Source organism: Manacus vitellinus, unplaced genomic scaffold (genome assembly GCF_001715985.3).
Source record: "Manacus vitellinus isolate BGI_N305 unplaced genomic scaffold, ASM171598v3 scaffold_79_pilon, whole genome shotgun sequence".
Lineage (NCBI taxonomy): Eukaryota > Metazoa > Chordata > Aves > Passeriformes > Pipridae > Manacus > Manacus vitellinus.
Genome location: NW_021940812.1, coordinates 1012810 through 1034730, shown reverse-complemented (window position 1 = coordinate 1034730; position 21921 = coordinate 1012810). Strand labels below are relative to the sequence as shown.

The following is a 21921-nucleotide window of genomic DNA, read 5'->3' as shown; positions in this document are numbered from 1 at the left end:
TGCAGGATAAAATTGCAGGCACAGCTGGCAGATTTTGGGTGAGAATGTGCCCCTTTCTGTTTCCCCCCAGTACTCTCAGCATCATCATGGGTGCAAATGCTTCTTGCTCCTGGTAGCTCTGAGGGTGCCAGCTGTGATGAGCAGCTCCAAGTCTCTGCCTTGAGGGAAGAGCCAGGAGACAAATCTCAGCCGTTCTTCAACTCACACTGATGTCTAGGCTCCTGCAGATTTCCCACAGAGGTTTGATAGCTAGGAAATATAAGAATTTAAAGTCTTGCTTTCCTCATCTGCCTTATGGGACCTGTCTTAGTGCACAGACTGAAAACGTCCGGGTGGAAGGTCTCTGTGTTTTTCAAAGGCAAGAATTTTTAAAACCATGTCAGGGGAGGGACTGCATCTCAGGATGGGCTATCCCTCCTCTGGGCTCTCACTCATCTTTCCCCATCCATTTTCAACACTTTTTAATAGATGGCAAATTTTGGGTGCATCACAGACTCCCATGATGGCTACACTACTTTGATGACAACGGAGCTGAACACAGGTAAAACAGCATCCTGAATTCCCTTATTTTGGTTCCTCCAAATGGGAATTTATGGGGAACAAGTCAACCAGGAACTGTCACAGCCAGAATCTGGGCTCCTGACTCTCTGAACTCTATTCCTGTGGTGCTTCAGAGCAGAGCATGGAGCAGAGGACTTGCCTTGCTCGTGCTTTGCTCTGGGTTTGGTTTTCAGGGTGAAAGACTTACCCCACTTTGAGGTGCTCCCAGAGGAGGCTGTGGGGAGCAGGTGCTCAGGGGCCTCTGCAGGCAGGTTCCAAATACTCACTGCAAATTACATGTCAGTTTGAGTTACTGGAGCTGCTCAGCATGAATGGCAATTCAGGACATTGACAACAGCTGCTGCAAAGACACTGTAAGGATTCCTTTTCCAGCAAGGATGAGAGAGTTCACATCAGCTCAAAGAGTTGTTTTGTTGCTTTAAAATGACCCAAAGGGTACATTTAAAATGAATGAAGGAAAAAAAACAACCTGGAGGGAATCTTGCTATTCCATAGGAATACTGGAGCATGGTTTACTTTTTTGCTTTCCTGGGGCCTTGTTCCATCTGTATTTGCTTTTTACTCTTCTTTCTTCTCCATCATGGAAATGGACATTTTGATTAAAGCTGTTATCCCAGTGAGGAGGCAGAATGTAGCTTCATTTAATCTGAGACTTTTAACGAATGTCTCAAAGCAAAAAAAAAAAAAAAAAAAAAGAGAGAGAGAAAATCCATTTTATAAAGGAATTCTGAATTTTCCCATTACATTTGCCTGTGGTGGGATGGGGATTAGCCAGTTTCCCCATCATGGAAGGAGACATCCCCAGCTGCCTCGCACCAGTGCAAGAGTGGCATCAGGGATGGTTTTTCCTCTCCCACTGGTCCCTGTCCCCACACTGATATTTGTTTCTTCCTAGTTTCCAAGGGGATGCTGGATTTGCTCCTGAACTAGAACCATGCTGAACGGGGAGAGGACAGAAAGATGAAGTGGGAAGAGGAGATAGATCTTAGCAAGTGCCCTAAGCTCTGCTCTGAACCTCCAGCCTGGAGCTTAAATTTAGAGAGCAGAATAAAAATAAGTAAACATCTGTCTCAGTAAGAGGCCATGCTTTAGGAATTGGCAATTGACATCTTGAGCTTTTTCTGTTGCCTTTTCCATTTTTACCTTTTACTCTTCTTTTGCAAATGGAAAACAGATAAAAAGTCCAGAGAAAAATGAGCATCACAGGGAGCCAGCATTTACCCAGGCAGGGAAGAAAGTGTCCTCAGCCCAGCCCTCACCCAGGCAGGTCTGGCAGCTCCAAGTCAGCCCCAGGAAGGACTGTAGGACAGGTGTGGCCTGTGACCCAATAGGCAAAGTTGACATCCAGTGCCTGGTCAGTCCCAACCCGAGTGAGCTTTGGGACAACCTGAGAGCAAATGCAAGAGCACCTCCCAGGTACCAGCACAGCTCCATGAGGGTACTGGCACTGGCCTCTTGCCTTTGGTCTCCCCCACTAAACACCCATTTCTCCCCGTTGCAAACACCCATTTCTCTCCACTGGTCTTTCCATGGGAAAGGTGTTCTGAGAATCCTGCACACCCTTTCTCCTTCGGTCATTTTTTTTCTCCCCACTCTTCAGATGCAACATTCATTTGGCTCGAGCTCATTGGCAGAGCTTGGATGGGTTTATGTGCTCCATGCCTGAACCCATACACAATTACAAACATGGCTGGCTGCCTGGTTTTGTTAATTAGCTAACAGCAATGCCTCATTTTTCCCTCTGTGGTTTCCTTCTGAATTAGTAGGGCACTGCTCAATAGTTCTCTTCCGCTTTGGGATGCCACAGTTGAACATTATGGCATCCAGAAATGCCAGTTAGCTGAGAGTATGAGCCTGATTTGTTTGGACAATAAAAAAAATACTAGTTGCATTTAGGTAATTAAGCACAATAACAGCAAAGCTATTTCATACTAATGCAATCTGCCCTTCCCTGTACCAGCGCTCCAGCTTCTTGTGTACTCATCTGCTGGCAACAAAGATTAGGGTAATGTCCACAATCATTTCTGGGTTTGCTGTGAAATATTAAATTTCTCTTCCTGTGAATCTGGTTGGTATCAGCTGATATGACAACACCCTGGGCACTGAAGAGGTGCAGCAAGTCAGTAGGTGCACCTGCAAATCATCCTTGTCACCTTTGTACCTCCAAGTGTCTGCTGAGCATCACAGCCTTGTTATGTGGTTTTAATCTTTTAGGGTTAAAAGGTCTTTCATGTCTTTAGTAGGCTTATAGAAATGTATGTTTGTGCAGATTCAAATCTTTCTGACTTATCACTTGAGTGAGGAGTGTGGTGTATTGCAAGGCACAGTCATAGATAGGATTCCTAATGTGAGCAAAAAATCTCCATTTTTCCAGGGAATCTGTGAAATGAAAGGACTTCCTTTTCAGGTGTGAAGAAGGTGTAGGAACATGCAGCTATCTTGTAGTCCACAAAGTGCTGTTACAGGGGATAGCTAGGGATGGCTCTCACTTGTCCCCTGGCTGTTTCAGTCTGGGATAGTCACTCCCATCCCTGCAGTGAGTGGAGAAAATGGGCACAGAGAAAAGCTACCACTCATTCAAGGGAGGTGTCTGAGGTTGGCCCTGACGGGTTTCTGGCTCTCCTGTTGGCTTGAAGAGAAACACATATCTGAATTTGAGTGGGGTGACTCCCTTCTCTTGCCCCTTTCGTGAGGGAGAATCATCTATGGAAAAACCTGCTCTCACAGAGTCTGTAAGTCTTAGCTCTTTGTTCCTGCTTCATAACCCACGAGTAACTTTAGGGAAATGAAATAATGGATGTGTCGTGGTTTAACTGAAACCAGGACGGGATGGAAAAACAAAACTCCCTTTGGTGAAGTTGTTGTGCCTGGCTGATGCCCTCAGGACGTCCATGTGCTGGGTCAGGAGGTAGAAAGGGCAGAAAGGTGAATTTTTAACCAAAGACTAGAGAGTGATGGTGGTTTTCTTATTGCCTGCCACTTTGGGATCGAACCCACTTTGTGGTACTTCAGGATTTCCTCAAGAGAATGGTTTGTGTTGGAAGGAACCTTAAAGATCATCTAGTTCTACCCCCCACAACCCCTGCCATGGGCAGGGACCCCTTCTGCTAGACCAGGTTGCTCAGAGCCCCATCCAGCCTGGCCTTGAACACTTCCAGGGATGGGTCATGCCCAGGTTCTCTGGACACGTTCCAGTGCCTCAGTCCCCTCACACTGAAGAATTTCTTCCTAACATCTAATCTAAATCTCTCCTCTTTCGGTTTAAACACGTTGTGGTAGTGTCCTATCACTCTCTGTCCATGTAAAAAGCCACTTTCTCTCTTTTTTATAAGCCCCCTTTAGGCACTGGAAGGTGCTCAACAGTCTCCTCAGAGCCTTCTCTTCTCCAGGTGGAACAAACCCAACTCCCTCTGCCTGTCTTCATAGGAGAGGTGCTCCAGTCCTCTGAGCATCTTTGTGGACAACATCTATATAGCAACATGTATTTATTTATAAAGATCTCTTTTCATGTTTCTGATCTTCACCCTGAAGTTTGGGCTCAGTTCAAGCAGGAATAGCACTTTCAGCCACCTGATGCTTATTTAAGAACTTAACACAAAATAACAGCAGTAGCAACCAGGGTGGTAAAATAATGTTTTATTCCATGAATGAACAAACACTACCATGCCACATCCTAAAGTTCTTTCTACAAAAGATTGTGGACAGAGCAGATTTTTACATTTCTCAGTTCAAGTTCATTTCAGGCTTTTGAGCCTGTTCAGAGTAGCAAAATCTGGACACGCAGCATTCTTATTGTCTATTTGGCATTTTTGCCAGATAAAGCAGATTTTATACTGTAGTTCTTGTTCACACAATGTCGATGCACTGTAAAGTAAAGAAGATAATCTGAACCAAACTAGGCCATTTCTGTGGTTTATCAATACATTTTTTTCATGATGGTCAAAGTACAACCAACATTCAAAGCTTAAAATAAAGATAAGAAAAAAGACACACTAAAGAACACAATGGAAACATCATCATTGCTGTCAGGATGTGAGTTTACCCACAGTACTATGTAAAAAAGTAGAAACCGGCATTGACATTCAAGCTGTTAAAACAAGGAAAGAAAACTACATTAATTGTTATATTTCCAAGCTAGTACTTCTATAGAGTCCTGATCAGCAAAGAAGTGTTACCGCATGCATGCCGAACACAAGACTAATATTGGATTGGGGATCTGACGAAGAGCTGACTTACATTCCTTTATATACAACAAAATGAAATATACAGTATTAATACTGGCTGTACATTTGGTCAGAATATTTTACAAGGAGCGACACTAGTCAAAATTCTTGTGACGTGGGACGTGGACGAAGGTTGGATTTCTTTCTGAGAGTTGAATGTTTTCACAAGAAGTTTTAAAAGTTGCTTTGTACTGCTAGAACGAAAAGCTGTATCTTCTAAAGCAAAAATCCTTTTTTTCTTTTATGCTTGTCAAAACTAATGTGAACAGAAGAGATAATTAAATGCGTTTGGAAATATGCTAATCATTGACCTGGAACAAAACTAAGCCACAGACAGCATGTGCAATAAATCTCTGCACATTGGTTCTGTTTAAATGGCTTTATAAGATGATCCGTGCAGTATCTGGTACAAATTCCTGCTACCACAGCCTCAATTAGCTGTTCCCCAACAGGTTGCCAACCAGTTGTTCCAATACTAAAAGAAGAAATAGAATAATCATGACTGTCGCATATTTTTCTACATTACCATAAAAAATATCTCAATGTTAAGCTGATTTAGCTTATTTATGTGCATATTTTTCAAGGCTGCCAAAGAAAATACTCAATCTTGCTGGCAAAAGCTATTCCGGGAATATGAGAGTGAGTTTTTCTTTGCTTTATTCTAATGGATTTTTTAACATCTGGGTACCTCAACTCCCATTGCCTCATTAGACCCCTGAGGTCTGAAGTGAGTTGGTTAATTCAATGTATGTTTTTTCCCCATCCAGAACAAGCTGAGAAGCTAATAAGGTAAGCATGAGACCCAATGAAAACAGAAGTAAGAGCAACACAGAATTAATGAAATAATTACAGGAAGGTAAAGATCGGTGTAACTATAGTGATACTTCGTGCAATTGAATTTGTATGTCCTGTAGCAATGACAAACCTCCTGAAGATGGAGAAGAGCAGGCAAGTGTGTATGAATCAGTATCCTTTAAAATAATTGTGCTATAATCTTTTTCATGTATTAGGTTAGATTTTTTTTTTCTGACATAGTGTGATGCTAACTATAGTAACCTTAATATGGATGATGGATTTCACTGCTACTGCTTGACTGCTTGAATGCAAAGAGACATTAAATCTTCCAGTCCTCAAAGCGGTTTCTTGGGGTGTTCCTTCAAGTCCAGTGTCTCACCACTTTCACTCGAGAAGTCATTTGGTGGCAAACAAAATAAAAAAGGAAGAAAAAAAAAGAGGAAAAAAACCAACAACCAAAGAAAAAGAAGATGTTGGTTGTGATGGATTCATTTCAGACAGCAGTTTCTGCTGAGTTCACCATGCTTAATGTTCTTCCATTTAGGAAGGAGTTGCTGTCAAGTAAAGCAGATGAGCTGCTTTCAGTTTTTTTTTTTAAATACATGCTAACAATGTAACATCTCTTTCTTCAGGAAAATGATCCAGTTGCATATTGTCAGAGAGATCTGCCTTGTGCTTGGCATGGACAAACAGGGTTAATCTTCATCCTCCTCCTCTTTCAGTGGAGTTAGTGGGAGTTTGTCCTGAACTTGGAAACACGCCACAAAGAAGTTGACAATGGAGTTGTATAAATGCTGCTCCATTGCTGCATTGCTGAAGTAATGGCTTTCATCGGGGTAAATCTGTAAAAACAGGCAAACACACCCCTTAAGGAGTTTGAAGTTTGAGCACTGACCACCCACACCTGCAGCTCAACCTGACCTGCAAACCCACTGCATCTCCCCAGAACCCATGGATGCAAGAGCAGACTTTTACATTCCTTCACGAGGAACTTTTTTGGGGGGAGGATTTTCCATTTAATTCCATTCTGATCAAGTTCTGGCTAAGAAGAACCAGACCACACTTACAAACAACAGTGCTTGCTCCTCGTGAAAACAGAAAAAAGCCTCCTCTCATATCCATGAGAGATATGGCATTAGGTTTGACTGACTAAAATGAGTGCTTAAAACAGAAGTAATTGAGTTAAAAAATTAAATAAAGTTTGCTGGAGGAGTAATTAAATCAAAAAAAATCAGGAAGCTAGAAATTAAATAGTTTAAACTATTGAAGGGGGAAAAAGAAGTCCCTTAGGGCTGGATGCTTGCAGGCAGGACTGAGATGTCTCTCAGCTGCTCTGGGCACCTTAGTCCAAGACACAGGTCCCTCAGGCCTCCAATTCAGACCTCAACTAACTTTTGACATGTGTCAAGCTCATTGGTGCCTTCAAGCCCCACTGTACTAATTCTTCTGCATTGGAAAATGGGCACTGCTTGTGGTGCTGACCAAATCCATTCCCAGCTCTTTGCTTAGACACTCCATCCCACCTGCCTGGAGCGTGATGGAGTGAGCACACCCACCACGTGAAGCTCTGCAGGAATGCAGACAGAGGGAGCTGGTATTCAGTAAATCAAGCATTATTAGGACTTGGGCATTGCAGCACAACCACCTGTACCCATGGGCTGGGGCGAGGTCCTGGTGTGGACTTAGTCTGGGCGAGTTGCACTCTCCTGGCTGTGGCTTGGGATGTCACAGAGAGGTTGGGACCACCCCCATGGCTGGTGTGGGGTTCATTCTGGAAGCTTTGATAGCTTGGACATGGGCCATTCAGCAAAACAGGGATATAATTTGGTGGAAGGTGGGGTTTTCTGGACCACAGGATGTATTCACAGCAGTGTCACATTTAAGTGACATTTCTCTTCTTTTCTGGTTGATTTAATTTAGATCCCTGTTTCCCCTGTAATTCATCCTGAATTTGTTCTATTGTTCCAAAAGAAACTGAACAGGCATAAACTCCTTAGAGACTTGTCTCTCACAACCTAATTTACTGTAATTTAATAACTGTTCTACAGCAGTCCAAACCAAAATAGTGGCATCACATAAGAACAGGAAAGGATAAGCACAGGGGCATGTTATATGTTGGTGCTACTTCTATTGCCAGGCTGAATTTTCAAGTGGCTTTTCAAAACTATTCAAATATGAAAAAAAGAAACACATACTGTACCTGCAAGCTGTAATTAGCCTTTGCCCTAATTAGGTGTGTGATAAGATCTGTAGTATGCTGAAAATGGATTTTTTCTGTAAAAACAGATTGCAATCATTAAAGAGGCAAATTTAATTAAGAAAAATCAAAGCTATCACAAACATATAATGAGCTCAAAGGATGGGCTAACTTACCATCAGCAGTAGCATGAATGATCAAAAATGTCTGTTCCTTCAGTAATGGGACTCTGTGTGATAATTTGTTGATCTGTGAAGGTAAAGGTTGCAATAAGATTTAAAAACTTGCCAGAAATTAGCAATTTACATGGAGGCAGTAGAAGCACTTAATTCTATTTAACACTTTTTCTCAATGATAATAAGCAGACACTAGCACAGCATATTCTCCTGGCTGGTTGTATCAATCTAGAGGTGAAATAGACCCCACCCTCTGCTTCCAGGCTCAGTGTCTGCAGCAGGAAGGACTCAGAGACCCTTGACTGTTCTGGTAATATTCACTAAAACCTGAACTGCAGAACACATGGAAAACATCAAAGTGGATTTCAGGTGAAATGAGACACTGATGAAAAGCATGCCCAGGTGCCAAATCCCAAGAACTCTTCAGGAAGCTGGAGTGACTTTGGTGAGGTTTGAAAGCCAACCTCAACGAGCTTTAACAACTCCGGAGAGGATCTGATACGAAATTCAAGAGTCCTCTGTTGAGAATGGCTTTGCCCCCAGCTGTCTTACAGATGCACAGGGGAAAATAAACACAAATCTGAGTGACTGCAAATGGTACAGGAGAAATGAAGAACTTCTCCACTCAGTTAAGGACCCTGCCATGCTCTGCAGAGAGCGCAGGAGACAACCAGAAGTACCACTGTTTGCTTAGGCCAACTCATTAGTGCACAAAGAGTACATGGCAATTCAAAGCCCTCATTTCTGGAATATTTTATCTTGCTTTCATCTGTACTGACCTGCCTTCAAATTTCTAAGAGGAAAATAAAAGTCTGTACTGATCTAGAAGTTATGAGTGCAAAATTTGAGAGTCAATGAACTCAGAGTTTAGATAACCAGGATAAAGATTACCCTGTGAGTACACAGGGTAATACCTGCCTTCTCTGAGAGAACACAGTGCCAAACCTTTGCTGCCTTCTGTCTTATGGCTGAAGACAAGGCTTAGAAGCTGAACAAAGTTTTCTCTATAATATATTCTGTTTGTGTGACTATTCTTTATTAGGTTTTTCCTCCAAGTAATTGCAGCACAGTATATAACTGATCCCATCACACATACTAAACAATGTTTTGTGCCATGTCTCCTTTCCCATGTCCTGCTCAATTCTGACACAGAGTTCTGCCTGAAATATCACATACTTTGAGAAAGTCAAGAGTCAAAAAGTATATCTCAGAGAGAATCAATCTCTAAAACTGGTATAACTGTATTTATCCAATTTAGAGAGGCAGACATGAGGGCTAATCAATAAAACCTTTATCCATTATTACTATTAAGACAAGAAAAGCAGCAATCAGGCTGAAAGAAACCTTCAGAGCTTTACTAGTGAGTGTCTTGCATATCCTTGCTCCCTCCCCGGAAGAGAACACATGGAGGAAGAGCTAAAACCCAGTTCACACTTTATCAGGAAAATGCAGTGTCCATGTAATTACCTCATATGCTCTGTTATCAATCCCGTGCAAGCCCAAGTATCTTTCAGAAAAGGCTGAAGCTTGAAAAGAAAAAAATGCAAACATCAGTTTCAGTCATAAGTGAGTACACTGGTGCTTCTGAGTCAAATATTGCAAATGCTAAAAAAGGTCTTATTTTCTAACATCGCCTTAATTATAGAGGATGCATTTCTAAAAGTTTTTGAAAATACACTTAAGGATATCTGTGATACTACAGTCTGTCATTATCACCATGTACTTCTAGTTTCTAAATCAGTCACAGAAGAGCCTTTTTTTCCTTCCTTAATGCAACCGAGGTAGAAGAGAAGAACGCTATCATTTTCTGTCCCTTTCTCCTTTCTCGAGGCCTTCTCCATCAACAGCAAGTCCCCATTGCACTCAGGGATAACTGTGCAGCTCCAGAAGGGTGGCTGAACACCACTGACTTCCATGGCAGTCCCCTGATTTTCACTGGCACTAAGTGCAAAGGGAACAGCTGGTGTCCCTGAGAGAAAGGACCACCATGTGCAGTGGAGTACTGTTGTCAGAGACTGAATGGGTGGGGCAGACTGGACCACAGGTTGCATGGATGGATGGTTCAGGCAAGAAAGAAGCACATTCAAGGCAGTGGTTGTGGTTGGTGGCAGAGGCTGGAGAGGTTTTAAGGCAGTTCTCCTTTATTTAAAAGGAGTAATAATACTCTGACCACCATGGCTGGTGCCACTGGTGTCAACAAATTTGCTCGACTGGGGGGAAAAGTGTTTATGGCTACTCCTAAGAAGACACAGGATATAAAACAGGAAGGATCTTGGAGAATAAAGGTGATAACTGGGAAAGGATAGGGAAGAAATATCATTTGTGGTCATATTTTACCATATAGTTTGAAGTCTGTCACTGGGGAAAGAGCAGCTCCACAGGCAAACACCTGGTTCTCTTCACCAGCTGGAAGCATGTAAGTGCTCAGGTAGCCGCCATAATCCTGGAACAGAAAGGGGACAGGGGTGTCAGTGGTCCTGCTGTGAGGCACTGCTGCTTTTGGGTACAGAAAAAGGGCAGCTTAGACCTTGCAGCAAACATCTGACCATTACAGAGCCTTTAACACCTCGCACTGAAAGAAAACAAAACAAGGGCTATCTCCCTACCTTTGGCACATGTGGCTGAAGATGAGCTCTACACTTGTTGCACTTTCCTGAAGGCAGGATGGCTGTGTGCCCAGGAGCTGGCCTTTCTCATCCAATTTTATGGTTTTAGCTCTAACCAGGTATGTTACCTTTCCAAAACACCACCCCAGTCTTTCGCTATTTAAAATGAACATCACAATTTCAGCGTCTGCTGTCAGCCTGTTAACAATTCCCTGTAGAGATGCTGCTGCATGTGCAGCTCTCTTCGCCCACTCCAAGCCTGTATCCCCCACAATAAACAATTTCTGCTCCCAGTCCCCTTCTCATCTCAAACTATGTGTACTTTATAACTACTGTTTTCCCGCCAGACACACACTGTGGTGCAAATCAGCCTCCATAGTGTTGTTGTACACTTGTGAACATGATAAACCCACATTCCCACAGGCCTTAAGAGACAAGATGAAAATGAAATGAAAGTTTGCAATGGGAAAAAATAATTAATTATCTGACAAGGTTTTTCTGAGCAGTAGTCACTTTTTGCACTTGGAAGTTAATTTAAAAAAAGCAATTGACGAACATATTGATAAAATGAAAGCTTCCACCTTTAACATCTCTCAGCAAGATGCAGTCTATCTCAAAAATAAATACTAATAAAAAAGTCACCACTGACATATTCAATAACTCAGGATTTAGCTCAGTTGCTTAGCCACATCAGCCAACTTGAAGAGCACAGAAGAACAACGAGAAAACGTTACCTTCCCAAACACACCGACTCGTGTTTTATCAATGAAATGCTCCTTCAGCATTGTCCTAAAACATGAGAGAGGAGAAACAATGGGCTAAAAATATTTTTTCCTCAGATATAGCAAACACAGTGTGATTTTAACCAGCTTTAAATTAGGGTGGCCACAGAAAAATTCATAGAATGGTTTGGGTTGGAAGGGACCTTAAAGATAATCTCATTTCAACACCCCTGCCAAGGGCAGGGACATCTGCCACTAGACCAGGATGCTCAAACCCCTGCCCAACCTGGCCTTGAACACTTCCAGGGATGGGACATCCACAGCTTCTCTGGGAAATCTATTCCAGGGTCTCACACTCTCACAGTAAAGAATTTCTTCCTAATATCAAATCTAAACCTGCCTTTTTTCAGTTTAAAGCTCTTAACGCTTGACGTAGACAATCTAAATCGTGTCATACAAGCTGCTTTCACATAAGTCTGTTTGATTTAATCTTGCAACCTCATGTGTTGGATTTGACCAAGCAACGGCAACAAATAATCTGTAGTACCTTTGGAAGTCATAATAAGCTATTGCAAAGCTATTGCAATACTCTGATAGTGGTTTTAATGTGATTATGTGCAGAATAAATCTAACAATATGACAGAATTTGATATTCAGGATTTTGCACTGGTTTTTCTCTTAAAAAAGTTTAAGGATTTAAAGATGGGTTTTTCTAACTGCCAGGCAAGCAAAAGATTAATGTAGGAACAGATATTCAAGCTTACTTGTTTGTAGCTGTATGACTGCGCAGAGCTAAAAATAAGCAGGCTTTGAACATGTGATACAGATAAATGTGCTCTAATTTAGCTCTGTTTAAGGTTTGTTTTTCCCCCTCTGCACTGGCTGGCATGAGCTCCCTCTCACATGCCATCACTTGGTCACAGCTGTATGTACAGTGTCCTTCCCTCCCACCTCCTTGCTCTACCCCACACACCATTAAAACAACCACGACTAGTGATGGTACTGGGTTAATTATCATTAGTGAAAGAATTTCTTCAATAAGGATGTCACTGACCGGACAGCATCCAACTGGTCCTTCTCTTCCAAAAAGCCCAGCCTCCTCTTGACCTCGTGCAGTAGCTTAGTGCCCTGGAAGCCACTCCCGCGGCCGTCGAACTTGAGCACGATGGCGTTGTGAGAGCTGACCATGACGCTTTCCCACGTCACCTCAAACCTCTCCGTTACGATCTGGCTGCCGGGTGTCCCGTCTCTGACACAGAAACAGGCATCAAGCAAAGGCAGACGCACCAAGCAGGGGCCAAACGCCCTCCCTGGGACTGTGATCTTGCCGTGGGATGGGGACCCACAGCTTTGTCGTGCTGGGTAAGGCTGGACAGGTTTCTAGAAGGGGAGACCACTCTCTGCAAGGATGGTGTGCACAAGACTGATTGTGTGGGATGGGTTTTGAGGCTGGGTGGAAGCTGAAGGTTGGTTTCTGCCCCTCTCTGTGCACACCAGCTATGGCTGTGCTAAGCTGAGCTTTGAACCACCCTAGCAAGCACATCCTTAACTGGACAGGATTCCTCCCATGAGCAACCAGGGCAGTGACACAGGTATCAGTTGAGTTTTCCCTTTTTTATACCTCCTCTAATCTACATCTATTTTCTACATTCCCCAAAGCTGCTGGTTTTTTTTCCGTTGGAGGGGTTTCTGTGAGGAGCTTGACTTTGGAGTCCATAGGCACTACCAAAATATGTTGGATGAAGCTTGAAGACATCAGGCATCTTTTCCTTTACTGGCAAGCACTGGGGTTTCATTACTGCCCCATTCACCCAGCCCTGCCCTTCCCTCTGCCAGGGGGTTCTGGAGAGCAGCAGTAGATGGAACTCTCAGTCACTTCTGTCATCAATGCTTCACACAAGTACAGAGGGAAAGGATGCTTTTAAAGGGATAAAAACTGGCTTAATCATGCCCAGTTTGGCCTAAAATTGGTGAGAAAGGCTGGGAACGACTCCCTCGTCACCCTTCTGGTTAGGGTCTGATCCTGTCAGACAAGGGAACTGTCTCCAGAAACACAGACCCCACTTCAGCCAGACAACTTGGAAAAAACAAGAGATGGTGATGCTGACTTTAAGCAATAATTTAGGACTGGGATTACTGTAGAGCCACTGTCATTTTCATCCACTTTTTGTCGTTTTTGGGGTTCTTAGAGACATCAGGCAACTCACTGCAGGATTTTAATGCTCATGTGACTCCAAGTCGTTTACATTTATTCAAGCGAGACCCAGACCCATCCAGCTCCAGAGGCAGCCTAATCAAGTGCCGTTAGCTTGATGAGTACCAATCTTCCTCAAGCACTTCCATAATGAAGTACATTTTCTCTGCAGTAATTCTGTGATGTAACGACACGCTTATTGCAGTGTTTTTGTCCTTCATGGAGGGGTGTGCAGGACGGGGTTCAGACGTTTGCCAGGCATTCATCATTCCTGCACGAGGCTTCTCTCTCTCGTGGGGTGTTCCCTGGCAGGCAAGCGATGCAGTGGGATGCAGCCAGGGCCAAACAGGTTCTTCCAAGGTCAGTGAATTCCCTCCCCCAGTTTCTTTCCAAATTGCCAGAAAAAAACCCTCAGTAATGTGTATTATTATTACTAAATGTTGCATAAGAAATATCCATCTGCTTTGCCCGCCAGGAGGAAAACCTACCTACCTAATATAAATGCTAACATCGTGCAGATCTTCAAAGGTTTCCAACTCTGTACTGTCACTTCAGGGAACACCTTTCAAGGGAAGGATTTCTGCATGAGAGCATCTAAAACTTAAGTTCTAGTAAGGCTGACTGAATTTCACTCTAAAACTACCTGTTATGCAGGTTGAGTGCCCTAAGGACTGGGACAGAAAGTCAAAATCCATCTTTTATTCCTCCTCCTCCTCCTTTTTCTGCCCCTCAAATTATTGAATTGCAAGTGTACATGGAACAGTTTCATAAAATACTACGGTTTACTCTGCAGGATTTCACTAGGGTGCCCTCCTGGTAGCTTAAAACCTTGGCTCAAATATAGGAGAGAAGGGACGTACATCCAGCCTCTTCTAGCTGTGAAGCGAGAAGGGAGAGGGACCAACATGCTGGACTCTGACATTCCCTGAACAAAACATATCTTAGAAGTTTCTGATCATGACCAAGGTCTCCAGAATGCCCTAATAATGTGAACAAAAAGAAAGGACAAGAGAGAACTTACACAACCAGAAGCAAGGGGTAGTGCGCGGTATCCGAAAAGATTGCAGGCTTTAGGATCTGCATTGGCAATTCTAAGCAAAAAAAGAACAAATAACAACATGTCTTCCATGTGGGAATGTTGACATAACTCTAATAGATGTTTCTCGTGTTTTGGCCAAATATGAGTAGGAACGAAATGGTATTTTACGAGGCAGTGGCAAATAACACCTTAGGAACACAGATGTCGCCAAAGAAAGGACCCATATTGTGATAGCTGAGGTGACAAGAAATGTAAATTGGGAGTGTTCAGTCATGCATCACTTTTACAGCATTCAATTAACATCTGTCAATAGCTATAATTTTCCTTTTTTGGCAGCTGAATGTGTGACGCAGACAGAAATCAATATTCCAGGGCAGCAGAGAAGGGGGAAAATTGGCGATGAAAATGGTAATTTAAAACCCAATTAAGTATGGTGGCTGGGGGAGAGAAATATAATTATTTTGCTATAATGGTGTGAAGACAGAGGGAGAGACAAGTATTGTAATCCTAGCTTCCTAAGGGCTGAATTTTGCTGCCAAACAGGAGGCAAAGGTGTTGAAGCCCACGTTGTTACACCGGTGCAGAACCAATGTAAGGGTGGGATGTGATCACCAAAGCTTCTTTTAACTGAATGGCATTTCTGTGGTTTTGAATCAATAGGCAAAACTGACACCACAAAAACACTCAGCCCGTTTATTTTTAAAACTTTAACTACAATCTAGATTAGCAAAGGCCCAGCAATTAAATCAGTATTAGGAGCATTTCCCATAGATTAATACACAGATTAGCAGCACGGTTTAAGTGGTTTGCTTTGCAGTCGTTGCCTGACACTCTGCCTAATTAGTTATTCCATCTGAATGCTAATAGCTGCAAATTGGATCAATGGCCCAGGGACAGCCAAAAAGGCCAATGTTTGACTTTAAGTATTACGAAGTGCTACGTGCAGTGTTCTCAAGGCTGTTCAGCCCAAAGCTTTGAAAACACAGGGAAGGCACGGCACAACAGCCACATGGCTGTGGCCAGTTTGTATTTATTACACACACACGTGTATTTTTTGTTAAATGAGCAGAATTGCAATGATACTTGCAGTTAAGAAATTTGGCATCCAGCTGAGTTATCCCTAATAAACTGCCAGTGTCACACAAGCTGGCTCATGGGGGGACAGGTAGGATCTCAATGACAGGCTTTCCCCCCATCTTCTCCTGCCCATAAAACCTGGGAGTGAATGTCTGTCCCTGTTATTCTATGCACTGGTTTATGTTCCTAATGCCTGTGTGGCAAGCAGAACATTTTAGGGCCATTATTTTTCAAATGGCAACCATCTCTCAGGCTTTGCTTCACATTTTATAACATCTGGTAATGGTTGAAATCAATAGCCTGTCCCCAGCACACCTCATTGCTTCCATTTCACTGCCTGAGAGTTATGCTCCTTCCTGGTACGTGAAACCAGATGGGCCACACCTTGAACCCAGGGTCTCTGGGGCTTATCTGGAGTTGCCACCATACACAGAAACTGGGATTTTGGGGAGCCACTGTGCAGCTCTGAGTATGTGGATTTTCCCCATATAGGTAAATTATAAGCTTACAGCCAGAGGAGATGCTTTTTAGGTTGTTTCAGGTACAGCTACAGAGACAGGCAGAAGATGCTTACATTTTGGCTGTTTGCCACCAGGCTTCTTTCTCTCTCTTTGGCATATAGATGCATTGGGGATGATTATACAAGTAGCAGAAATAACACACCAGCTGCAGATAGAAACAGCTCCAAATTTTTACTTTCTTTATTCCAGGTGAAATATCTTCTGTCTTTTCCTATATAGCTGGTTTTTTTCTCAACCCTATCAAATCATATGGCTTTCTTAAAGAGTCTTGAATGACTGCAATGGGCAGTCACAGGAGAGTCATCTTCACTCACTGCAGTTCAGACTGTGCACTGAAAGGCAGCCACAGCTGTAGCCAGCAAGCACACACAGTGTCCCACTCCAAACTGATTTCAGATAACACACCACACAGCTATGGCAAATGTGCCCCCAACAATAGGGGTACCCCATTGTGTAATTTCCCAGAGTGGCTTTTTCTCTACAAAGGAGTTTCAAAAGGAAAAAAAAAGCCCAACCCTATCATTTTGCCTTTCTTCAGCTGAATTCTCATCAAATTCTGCCTCTGTAATAACCTCCTGATGTAGCACATCCTAAGAGAGTGCTTTGCAAACTGTGTGAGTTTATTGAGAGTCAAAGTCATTTTTCCTCCTGCCAGTCTACCCAAGATGACTGTATCATTTCACAGCTACAGCAGTGAAAGAGAAAAATAAGTGAGAAGAAAGGTGCTACTTACTGTAATCATCTATCTTGATTTCCGTGTATTCTACCTTAGGCATTTGCCTGTCATTTACAGCCTGCTGCACATTTTCATTTACCTCCAGCTCAAAAATTTCTGAAAGAAGAAGGTCAAGAGCATAAAAACTTCTGGCATTGTTTGTGAAAATGCATTTTGACATTTTATAGTCACCTTAATATACATAACACAAGTTTCCTTGTGAAAGAATTTCCTTCCAGTCCTCACAGATGCCTAATTCAGTTAAGTCTTTGAAGTTCTGCATTGGCAAATTGTATTCCTGAAATAGTGGCATTCATCTGATTTGCAGGAGATGGGAATGTGACCTGTGCTAGTACGCTACTAAGGGTCAGACATCCACCTGACATGAAAACCTAGATGTCAAATGAAGAGGTCCTCAAGTCTGTGCCCAAGTTACACATAATAAATGGGGAAAGGGAGGACACTATGGAGGACTTCAGGACAAGGTTGTGCTGCTGTGCAACATAAAATCCATGGGAAGGAAAGCCATGGGGAGAAGAGAGTGGACAAAGCTCATACAAACCTGCAACACCAGGGTTTGGAACAGCCTTGGTTTTTGGAAGGTTTCAAGAATTGTTCATTTTGTGTGTCTTACCCAAGGAGTCTCTGGGTCTGAAATAGAGGATTCCTTCCTCCTTCCCAGGATTTAACCTTTATTCCCACATCCTGGCCACGTGATCTACCCGCTGAGCCTCTTCTAGAAAAAGTGGCCACCTCCAGCATCAGAAAGAGCAAGTTCTTCCCAGATGGTAAGGAAAGGGCCCAACACTTCAAGTTTTATGTCCTAGGTGGTGGGAAATGTTTCCTGAGAGAGAGAAGCTCCTGAGCCCCACTGTGGAGGGATTGAAGGGCTGGGATGATCCCACTGTGATGGCAAGGAATCCTGGTCTGGGGAGCCTGTTGCAGTGCTCATCCCCATGGCATCAGTCTGGGTGTGACCAGGGGGATCCAGGACATTATCTCTGCCATGTGAAGCCAAGGAAGGTTTGAGATTTTGCACTACATTATGTATTTCCTTGACTGTAACTTCCCTTTAGAGACACACTGATAAATAGATTTGTAACCCCAGCTCCTCAAGTAATGCTTCTGGTACCTGATTATGACACTCTTATTGCCCATCTCTGCTGAACAGGCAGGTATGGCACAAAAACTTGCCCTTCCCCGTTAATAAATTTCAGAGATCTTTCAACAATAATGTATTGGTTCAATGATTATTCACCCTGCTTCTGAAAAGCCCAGCTCTTCTCTACTGAAACCACAGCCCCCACAAAAGTGCCAAAGCAACAGCCTATTACATTTGGTTAAATATTAAGATTCTCATTTAATTATGGCATACACAAGTAGCTTTATCAGCAGAAAGGGGCCTGCCACGTAGGGGAATTTAGTCAAGCCGTTTTATTTGTTCATATAATTGCATTCACAGAAAGCCAGGAAGACTGTGGAGGATATAAAAAAGATTGGCATATCTCCTAAAGGACTCCCCTTTTTGCTTTAGGACCACAGGGAGCTTGAGTCTGTGGAGTACAAATGGTCATTGCTTAATTAAATGTAAGCACGCTATAATATTCAGTGCAACTCACTATTATCAGATTATTGCAGAATATAGAGGCAAAGTCCCTTTATAGAGTAATGGGCTCATATTAAATAAGTAAATTCAGTAACATGCAATTGTCAGTTGCCCTTTATTCAAAAGCAAAAGAATGAGGGGGGTGGGGGGGGAAGGAACCAGGGGAAATGGTAATCATATGCAGAAAATCATGAATTTCAGTAGGGGATGTAAGTTGAGTTCTCTGTGTAATAAATGCTACCCATATATTTCTGTCAAAGTAAAACTAGTCCTGGCATGTTTTATGTTACTTTTTCAAGCCCTTCATTTGCTGTTTCTTCATTTGTTTTATAGCATCTGTATTTTATAAAACTATAAGGAGGCTATAACACAGCTAATGAGAGCACTGCCCTGTACATGCTGGTATAGCCAGTCTGCCTATGGTAAAATTAAGGTGTTGTGTTTAAGGGGGAGGAAAAAGGAAGAGACTTTGGAGCTGCAGGTCAGAGCTAAGAAACCCTCCTGGATGAAAAGCCTTGTGGGCATCACCTGGGCTGCTCTAGGGTTATGCTGTGTGGGCGATACACCCTCGTGCAGAGAGTCTTTCCTGTGATTTACTTCAGAGGGAAATGAAACAGCCCAGCATTTCACAGGAAACCTTTAGTTTGAGAGTAAAATTCCCTGCTTTGCTCTGTTCCTTTGCAGAGACAAGGGCAGTGAGTCGCTGTAAATCCAGTTCAGTGAAACTGATACTTGACAAACTGGTATCGACCATATACAAAGCAGACAGAATAAAGGTGTTGCTTATTATTTGGGTCACAGCCATGCCTGAAATCCTTAACTGTAGGTTAACACTGTGCTAAACTCTGTGTTAAAATGAAAGATAAAGTCTCCCATTAAAAGGGTGGGAGCAGATAAATCTTGGTTTCACATGAGACTCAGTCCCACACCCTGCCATGAACTCTCCTGAGACTCATGAAAGAGAGAAAGGGGCACTTGGTTTAAGATACCTGTATAAAGGGGACAGAGAAAGGCTGCCTGTCTGAGGGTCCCTGCCATCCTGACTTGGGGTGAAAAATGGATCTTCCTGGATATTTTGCATTGCTCCAGGTGTGAAGGAGGAACACCAGAGACTCCATGGCTTTCTGGACTCTACATTGCCAGTCTGGTAATGGCTACAGACAGTACCAAATATTTTGAAGGAAGAAACCTATTTTTGGAATAATTCCACCCTCACACTGATGTAGATGCAAATCAACAGCATTAAAAAGTGCCTTACCAAACAATAAGTACTACAATATCCATGGATAGATCAGGAAACCAGGCAGAGGCACCCCCTGTGGGGCTCACGCCTCTGTATTATCTCTGATAATTCATATCAGAGTGATTTTATTAAAAATGGAGATAAAGCTAAATATTTCTTATTATCTTATTTCTTATGTATGGGACATAAAACAAATTCTGTGGAAGACTAACAAAAAGACAGAGAGAGATTTGAACAGTGCATTTTTTTTTGAGAAAGCTGATAACCAATATCATGCCCAAACCACTGTGTTTGTAGCCCAAACAGAAAGCTGTTGTGATGGCAGCACAACAGCTCTTCAAGTCCCTCTGCCTTGCAGAAAACTTGCATTTAGGCACAGCCTGGGCTCCCCAGCAGTTTAAGTTTACCAAAGAGCAGCCCAATCTCACTGTCCTGCCTGGCTACTTTTCTCTGAGGAATTGCAAAGCTCAAGGCCATTCTTACTCTGTGCATCTGTTGTGTTGTGAACAGTCACCATCGGGACACGGGGACCTTGAAAAGAAGAAGAAAAGAACTTGGTTAAATTTCTGTCAAAGCACACACAGACACACGTGAACCTGGTTTTGAATTCCGTGGAGCTGAAGACTCTTGAGACTCGCTTTTCATGCAAGAGTAATCTAAAAAGCAAATCACCCTTGTATTAGAAAGAGTCTATGACTAAATGACAGTACTGTAGACTCAAAGACATGTGAGGTTTCAAAGCCCTTTCCCAACAGACCACTAAATGCATCTTTCCCTAATTTGTAAACATTATAATTAGCACAAACACAATTAAATCACTTGCCTTTAAAATTATTCTAATGACACCCAAACATCACAGCACAAAGCATTTACATTTTGTATGCTATGGGTAACTGTTGCTGTTTTCCAAATTATTTTTTTCTTAATGAATTAAACACCAGTTTGGCTCTCACACTAAAAAAGCCTCATATTCTGTCTAAAAATGCAGCATTTGGGTATTGAAATCAGTCAGTGTTATACAAAGAGGATTATCATTGCTATGCAGTGCACATGAGTGTGCCACACAATTCACTGCCATAGGATGCTGCAACACTCAGGATGCCATAGTCTTTACCACAGGATGCTGTAGGGTGCTTTAGTCCTTAGCACAGTGATCTGGATTCATCTGCTTGTTCAGAAAGTCACCAAGTGGCTGATTGATAGAAAAATGGGATGGTAGACGAGATGAGGTTCATATTATAGTTGTCAGCTTCTTTCCCTCTGTTTTCCAGTTAGCATAAGGTGACTGCTCTTGGAGACAGGACACTGGGCCAAGATGGGCTGACCCAGGACAGCCACTCCCATGTTGCTACCATGCCTGTTAGTAGACTTTTCCATGAGCTTGACAGTACTGCTTGGGAAGGTGGAAGAAGCACTGTAGTGATGAAACAGTGCTCACCTTCACCTCAGAGACAGTGGTTATCTCACTTTCCTTCCCTTTCTCTACAATGTGATGTGATACAACAGCAGCAAGAGTGAGCAGCTGGGGAAATCTGTCTGCCCACCAAAGATCCCAACAGCAGGGCCAGCAGGCTCTCACACCATGTGTGTGTGAAGATCACAGAACCATAGACCCAGAGAATCATTTGGGTTGGAAAACACCTCTAAGATGATTGAGTCCAACCCTTAACCCAGTATTGCCAAGCCCACCACTAAGCCATGTTCCCAAGTGCCACATGTACATGTCTTTTAAATGCTCCAGGGATGGTCACTGCATCACTTCCCTGGGCAACCTGTTCAATGTTTGACAACCCTTTTGGAGAAGATATTTTCCTAATATCCAATCTAAACCTCCCCTGTTCCTCTAGCCCTATTGCTCGTTGCTTGGGAGGTGAAACAGGTCCCCACCTGGCTACAACCTCCTTTCAGGTAGTTGCAGACAGTGATAAGGTCCCCCTGAATCTCCTTTCTCCAGAGTGAATAATTACAATTCCCTCAGCCACTCCTCATCAGATTTGTGCTCCAAACCCTTCTCCAGCTCCATTGCCCTTCTCTGGACACTGTCCAGCACTTCAATGTCTTTCTTGTAGTGAGGGGGCCCAAAACTGAACATTTGAATATCAAGAACCCAAATGTTTCTTAAGCTTCAGAAGTAAGACAGCTTAAAGAGACTGTTATTCACTGAGATTCCAGCCCCTTTAAAATGTCTTCTTAAGACATCATGAAGGTGAGTCCTTCAACCTACAAGCAATGGGTTGTATGCTGTG

At 42.9% G+C, this 21921-nt stretch overlaps 1 protein-coding gene across 1 annotated transcript in view; it reads right to left on the bottom strand.

The window, feature by feature from the left end:
* Nucleotides 1-4180: 4180 nt before the first annotated feature.
* Nucleotides 4181-21921, bottom strand: part of DPP6 (dipeptidyl peptidase like 6) — a 250442-nt gene continuing 232701 nt past the window's right edge. The window contains exons 17-26 of the mRNA XM_018084951.2: nt 20159-20206; nt 16845-16943; nt 14496-14565; nt 12335-12529; nt 11293-11347; nt 10290-10395; nt 9420-9478; nt 7953-8025; nt 7780-7853; nt 4181-6421 (exon numbers count right to left, since the gene is read on the bottom strand). Coding sequence (XP_017940440.1) covers nt 6275-6421; nt 7780-7853; nt 7953-8025; nt 9420-9478; nt 10290-10395; nt 11293-11347; nt 12335-12529; nt 14496-14565; nt 16845-16943; nt 20159-20206 — 926 coding nt within the window. The 3' untranslated portion in view covers nt 4181-6274. The remainder of the gene's footprint in view (nt 6422-7779; nt 7854-7952; nt 8026-9419; nt 9479-10289; nt 10396-11292; nt 11348-12334; nt 12530-14495; nt 14566-16844; nt 16944-20158; nt 20207-21921) is intronic.